Source organism: Gavialis gangeticus, unplaced genomic scaffold, assembly GCF_001723915.1.
Source record: "Gavialis gangeticus isolate Ggan-Ray unplaced genomic scaffold, GavGan_comp1, whole genome shotgun sequence".
NCBI lineage: Eukaryota > Metazoa > Chordata > Crocodylia > Gavialidae > Gavialis > Gavialis gangeticus.
In genome coordinates this window covers 131,080,867-131,087,692 of record NW_017729024.1, presented here as the reverse complement: position 1 = coordinate 131,087,692, position 6,826 = coordinate 131,080,867, and the positions used below count along the sequence as shown (strand labels likewise).

The following is a 6,826-nucleotide window of genomic DNA, read 5'->3' as shown; positions in this document are numbered from 1 at the left end:
AGGGAAAGGGGAAGGCTGCGTCAGGCTGTTCCTGCTGTGCTTTGTGGTGGGACTGGGAACAGGTGTTGGGGGGGCTACAGCCTCCTCATGGGCCCACTCCCAGCGCTGCAGCCACCTGGCCTGAGCACAGCCTGGCTGGGAAGAGCTCGGTGCTGCCCCAGCCCCAGCCTACCCTGCCACACCCCGCATGCAGATCCAGGGGCACGCACACCCACGTGTCCTACCAGGCTGCAAGCCCCTCCCTCCCCATGACCCCCAGATGAGTCGCCCATGGCTCCATCCCCCCCACCCTGCCCCAGCTGTGCAGGGCCTGCCCCTGCCTCATTCCCTACCTCAGAGCTGCTGCAGCTGCCAGTGTTGCCCTGTGTTTGGGCGAGGCATGTGCCCACTTGATCTGTATGCAGCTGATCTGTGTGTGGCGGAGGCAGCTGCTGCGGGCTGGACTTTGCGCCCTGAGCCCCGCTGCACATGCCTCCGCCCCTTCCCTCCCCCACCGGCTGACCTGCTGAGCTGGGGGGGAGAGGGCACGTGCGTGCACACGCACGCTCAGCCCAGGATCGACTTCAAGAGGCTCTGGGGTCTACTGGTCCATCAAGTGACCACTGTTGTAGAGTGACTCAGATGCCAAGTTTTAGTTGTTTTCTGGAGCATACAAACAGAAGCTGCCTGGTGCAATTTTAGAATCTCACATCGTGTTGTTTGCCTAGACATGTTAGAAAATTCTTAATTGTTAATTAAAATTGTCATTCTGCCTTTGATTCCTAGAAGAAACAGCAACTGTGATGCATCTGCTGTACAACCAGCAAAAAACAGTCTAGTCATTCTGGTTACACACTAGACAGGAAAATCCTGATGCTGAGGAGGGGGAATTGTGTTTAGTCTGAAGTGGCTGCTGGACTCAGCAGGATGAAAGCACAGCTTATTCTGGTCTGCCTGAGGTTGAGCAATACATTTTACTTGCTGTACTGTAGGCAGTCATGAAGCACTACATGTTTCTCATTGTTTTGTGTTGCACATACAATGCTGAAGGCACATCAGTCACCAGTTTCACAACCCAGAAGAATAATGGATGTAACAGTTTATTAAAGTCCTAGTATGAAATACTGGAAATACTTTGTAAAGGGGCTTTCTTCTGTGATGCAATTGGCAGTTTTAGACAGTTGGGAGGCAATAACATTGTACCAGTATTAAATGGTCAAATAGTAGTTTATTTTCATGCAAGGAGAGTCCTGGCATCTGGCTGAATTTCAACAGCAATTAAGGAAAAGCAAATGTCCTAGAGGAGGTGCAAGTGTCCTTTTATAAGCTGCGGGCTGGAAGCCCAGATGGTCCAACATGGACCAGGTGGCTTCTCTGGTGCATCTGGGGGACAGAGGTGGCTTTCTCCATACCCACGCTGGAGTCAGCTGCTTCTCCCAGCACCCTGCTCCCTGGCTGCTGTATGAGTGCAGCTTCCAGCTGCTGGGAAGTTGTGCCAGGGCCAGATATTTGCAAACTGCATCTGCACTGCTACCACTCTCCCTTTCCCCCTCCCCAGTAGCTGCAGTTTAGGCATGCCTGGAAGCTGCTCAGCTCAGCACAGCTCAGCTCCCCACCAGCTAAAAGCTATGCTCAAGCTGGAGAAGCAGTGGTGGTGCAGCCAGCTCCTAGCTGTCTGGCCTTAGCATGGGCACAAGCCAAGCCCCCTCTTTCCCACGTGCCACCAAAACCACCAGGCCAGTATCAGATTGGAGCTGGGATGGTGGGGCAAAGCAGCAGGGGCGTGGGCACAGCTGGACGCTGCCTAGCCCCAGCCCAGGTGAGGGCACATTTCCACAAGCCAGATCTGGCCCATGGGCTGTATGTTGCCAAACCCTATACATGTAGTCATGTAAATGTAAAGTCTCAGTGTACAGGTAAACCCTGTGCATGTAAAGTCTTAACTGAATTGCACTAGATGGGGACTAGTCTTATCTTTGTTCTTGCACTTCAAAATAAACAGACTGGTTGTGATTTATAATTTACTAAAATGTCATGGGTGGAAGAAATCTAGGAATGACTTCATGCGGCAGGTAGATGGAAATCTGTTTTCTGTGGATCCATTGTTAGACAGTGAACCACTGTTAAGAGAGTGCACTGTGTGCATCATGCCTTTCCCAAGATGCTGTGTCATATAGTTTCTGGTGCTGAAATAATTAGGTAGCATGAGTGACCTGTGCAGTTAAGAAATGTGTTACTATAATGGAGCAAGAGCATCTGCACATTCTTACTGCCATTCCAAGCAAAAAAACGTTTGAAAATGCAGTGTTCCACAGGAGTGAGCCCTGACTGGTACCTGCAGCCACCTTAGCCTCAATCAAGGAGTGCTAAGGTCTGAAACACCTTAAGGGCACCATTCACAAAGGGACGTGGCATCGTAATACTTAGCTTTTCAGTGACTTGACGCACAGTAGAATCTCAACCCCAAATTAGGCATCCAGGCTTCTTGTACCCTGCATGGGGAGAATGGGAGCCTTGCAACCAGCAAGTGACAAGTTGCTTAAGCCAAAGAGAAGGGCAGGATTCTTAGCTATGAGCCCATTCTTGGCACCTAACCCTCCCCACAGCATTTTCTCACAGAAAACCAAAGAACCAACTCCCCCTCCCCATCCCATTGTACACCGCAGCCCACTGGTTCAGTGGTGACGCATAGGGGGTGCAGGTGCACCCCCTGACCAGCCACACTCGCCGCTTAGGCAACAGGCAGGTGGGAGCACTGTTGCCCACCCCCTGTAAGTGCTGGCTGGGGAGCAGGAGTGTTTCCCCCTCCTCCCCCCAACTAAGGCAGCACCAGTCACCCATGCACTGGTTTCACACTAATCTAATTGTCACTCTGATTTAGAGCACAGAGAAAAAGCCCGGTCTCCTATATCCTGCTGTGCTAATTACCAGGATTCATGGGTTTTCTGCTGTGTGTCTATCTCCCCTTTAAGCTGCTTCACTTTATCTAAATAATTAAATGGTCGTTGGAGCAGGGACCTAACCCAGACCCACCTGCAACCCCACTGGACAGTAGATTCAGTGTCTTGCTTCTCCTGGTTCTGGCCCAGTCAGAGGAGCAGGCCAGACCCCACACAGGAGAGATACCTACCCTGAGAAACTTGCTGGGGCCTAGGCATGAGCTTGGGCTCCAAGCATTTTGGGGCTATGCAGATTTCTGTGGTTGTGCCCATCCCCCAGCAGAAATGTATGTGCCCAGGGCCTGAATCAGCCCACAAGGTTGGACTGCGGCTGAACAGCTGTTGAAGAACTCAGTGGTGCCAAACATTTGGACTTTAGCTCCAAAGTGAAGGCAGTAGGTCAAATCCTAGCAGCCCCTACCCTGTTACAAAAACCACCATAATGAATGTCCTACACCATCATCTCCTGGAAAGCTAGGTCCAAGAGACTTGCCTTTCACCCCAGCTGTTAGATACTGGGTGTAGCCAGATCACTGGGACTTCTGGGGAACAGTTAGCGAAAAGAAGCACAAGTGTTTAAGCACTAGACAAGCTGTTTTTGGAAGAAACCATTAAATAAACTAAATGTGGCTTGGCTAAATGAGGATTCAAGCAGGGGCCACAACAATTACTGACAAGCATTTGAAGGTATAAATATACACACTGGGTAGGGACACTTGAGAGCCAACCAGGAAGTATGTACCTAGGAGCAATGTGTTGCATGGATACAAACATGGCCTGGACTGAAGGAACAACTTTGACAGCTCCTAGTCTGAAATGGCCGTCTCAGGAGAAGTGGTGGAAGGACTGGAAACTTAGCGCAAAGCACAGTGTGCCCTAGAGGTTGCACCAGCCAGAACCTACCTGTACTATGGGGCTTCTCCTATCTGTTTCCTGTTATTTGGAGGGTGGCAGATGTAAGGGAACAGTGAACAAATCACTCCTGCATGGAAGCCTGGGCCTGCGACTTGCTCACTGATCATTTGTTATTGCACTTTTTTTTTTTTTTAGGCCTCTTCCTTATCTTAGGCTTGATGCTGTACCCTGCAGGTTGGGGCTGCCAGAAGGCAGTAAGCTATTGTGGACACTATGCTTCTGCTTACAAACTTGGAGACTGCTCACTGGGCTGGGCCTTCTACACTGCTATTGGTGGCACTGTTCTGACATTCATCTGTGCAGTCTTCTCAGCACAAGCTGAAATCGCCACATCCAGCGACAAAGTGCAAGAAGAAATCGAGGAAGGGAAAAACCTGATTTGCCTCCTTTAACATTGGAAGAAAGCTGCCTGGGAAATACTGACTTCAGTCCTGTTTCACTTTCAGACAACTAGATAAAGGATTTGCTGACTTGTATTCACTACTTGTGATTGAGCCCCAGGCATTCTGGCCTTGAACTAACTGAAACAGTACATCTTCATTTGCTGGGCAATGAGGAGCAGAAGATGAGGATCCCAAGTAAAGAGAATGTAGATCCCTAGAAATTTTGGAGCTTGAATACGTTACCAGGACTCAGCAACATATGCATAATTCTGAGGGGAGGGAGAACCTTGTATCTCGTGAATAAACCTTGTTATAGAGCCGACAAATTCTGAGGCGATCGGATTGTGTTATTCCCTTGACCACTTTGAAGGATTGTGACGACAGTAACAGCTGCCACATTTCTCCCAGGTCCAGGACAAGCCTATTTAATCAGGGTTTGCTTTGAAGGGCTTCAGTTACCTGTGAACATTTAATTGCCACCTGGTTTGGTACCATAGCTCGTAGTGGTGCTTTTTGAGTTTAGAATTTACTTAAAGCACAGCAACTTTCTTGGATAATGTAATGTGTGATGAAGAGAAAAGAGTTGACATTAACTCCTCCTAAAAGGTCGGTATAAAGAAATAGAGGTAAAGGCTCAACTTTACAGCTATGTTTGTTCTGGCATGAAACTGCAGTACCAAGTGGCAGGCCTATTACATTTCAGCAGCTAGATTTGAAGTTAGTTTGGTTTCCTAACACAAGCAGGGGACCTGTTAGACTGGGGTTTAACTGTATATTATAAACATTGGTAGAATAATCCTTTACCACTAGCATGTGAAACACTTAATCTTTTTATATGGGATTTTACTGGGAATCCCAGGAACCTCAATATTCAGGGAAAACACTATTCTTTCTGCAACCCAGTTGTCACTATTACCATATAAATGCCAGCAAGAGCCGACAGTGACTCCATCTCTAGTACAAGTATGGCTCAGTATTTCACTCTCATTTGCCAATGGAAACCTCATTCCCAGTCCACTGTCTGGAAGCCCAGAGCCAGGTTAGCCTTTAATTAATAGTACACCTATGAGGAGACCATGCCGAAGTCTGAATGGTTAGGGGAAGATCTTTTTCCCCTTTGTTTTAACCACATTTGCTCTGGATCCATTTCTAGCACAATCAGCAGAAACAGAAATAAAGCCTGCCACGAATGACATTCCTTTCCCGGAGCCATTCTCTGTTGTTACTTACCGTGTTTCTCCAGGTTCTGTGATTGTTCAAGAGCAAACAAAAAAGGTATTAAAAGAAAAGTTGGAAACATGAGCACAATGACTTGTTTATTTAATAACGCTTGAAAATCCAACATGATAATGGACTTATTTTTAAACAGTTCAGCTGATAAAGGAGGAGAAATACAGGTAGGCTTTGAAGGTTGAAACATCCTGTTAAAATGCTACCCAGACCTACCAAATGTGGCCATTTGAATTCTACCATTTTTCTATAGTGTTACAATCAAACAAGTTCTGTAGAAAGTGGGTATGAATCACTCCTCTGGGTAATACAAGTGATTCACCATGGAGAGAAACACTAGGATAGAAATGCAGCGAGGCTTCATTTCCTGATTCTGCTGCATTTACACTTGCTGACCTAGAGTTGAGGAAAATGCAGACACTAGGTTTAAACAAATTACAAACTAGTTTGCAGGCTTCTTGGAGCTCATGCTGCTCCCCACAGTTAGCTCCGTTAGAAGATTTTTAGGGGCTTCCCACCCACCACACCTTCTGTGCAGTCACTGTTAAGCAACACAGTTCTGGAAAGGCACTGTTTAATGCGAGAGATTCTGGTGAGGCTTCAGGCTTCTAACCTTAATTGGTTAGAAATGAGACTGTCCTTATTTTATAATTATTTATCTTTTCTTCAAACTCTGATTTAAAACTGGTTAAATCTATTTGTTCATTTCTTAAAGTGGAATACTTTTATTCTGAGATCCCCAAACTAGTACTTTGACTTGTTTGCTTGCTTGATTCTGGTGCTCTGTATAACAGCGAAAGTGCTCTAAAATGAAAGTTGCCATTCAGGCAAAGACCCAGTTTCTAACTACCTTCCACCCAAGGCTGCCTCTTCTGCAGTCAGTACTAGTGGATGGGCTGGAGTAACAGCCAGAGCCTATGCAGTGCCAAGTGTTAGAGTAACCACTTCATAACTACACAGCCTATGGCTCATCACCATCCTCCATGACTGCCTGGGCAGCAGACAGTGCTCTTGTGTTGCGCAGAGTAGATCAAGCTCATTGCTCCCCAACCACAAGCACATTCTCTCCCATCTTAAGAGAGGAGGGCTGAAATGGTGTGGAGGGTATGATCACAGCCCTGTGCCACAGGAATCTGCACTGTGAAGCTTTCCTGATATTAAACCCAGAGCTCGCTGTTGAGAAGCCTGGTCCCCAGGCCATCCCCACCTCATTGCTCTCTTGTACAGATTTGAAAACAGGTAATTCACTTTTCTTTTGGTTGTTTAATAAAATAAAGCTGTGGGCTGAGGCTATTTTATGCCAACTCTCCACATAAAATAAATTCCCTTGTCCCCTTGCAAAGGGTGGTGGGAGGGCCAAAAAAAAAAAAAAAAAAAAAA

General features: G+C 47.1%; 1 protein-coding gene across 1 annotated transcript in view; it reads left to right on the top strand.

Annotated features, from left to right (window-relative positions):
- LHFPL2 (lipoma HMGIC fusion partner-like 2) overlaps window positions 1–5,518 on the top strand; it is a 129,995-nt gene extending 124,477 nt beyond the window's left edge. The window contains exon 4 of the mRNA XM_019517734.1: window positions 3,969–5,518. Within this exon, the coding sequence (XP_019373279.1) occupies window positions 3,969–4,225 (257 nt within the window). The 3' untranslated portion in view covers window positions 4,226–5,518. The remainder of the gene's footprint in view (window positions 1–3,968) is intronic.
- The last annotated feature ends 1,308 nt before the right edge of the window (window positions 5,519–6,826 follow it).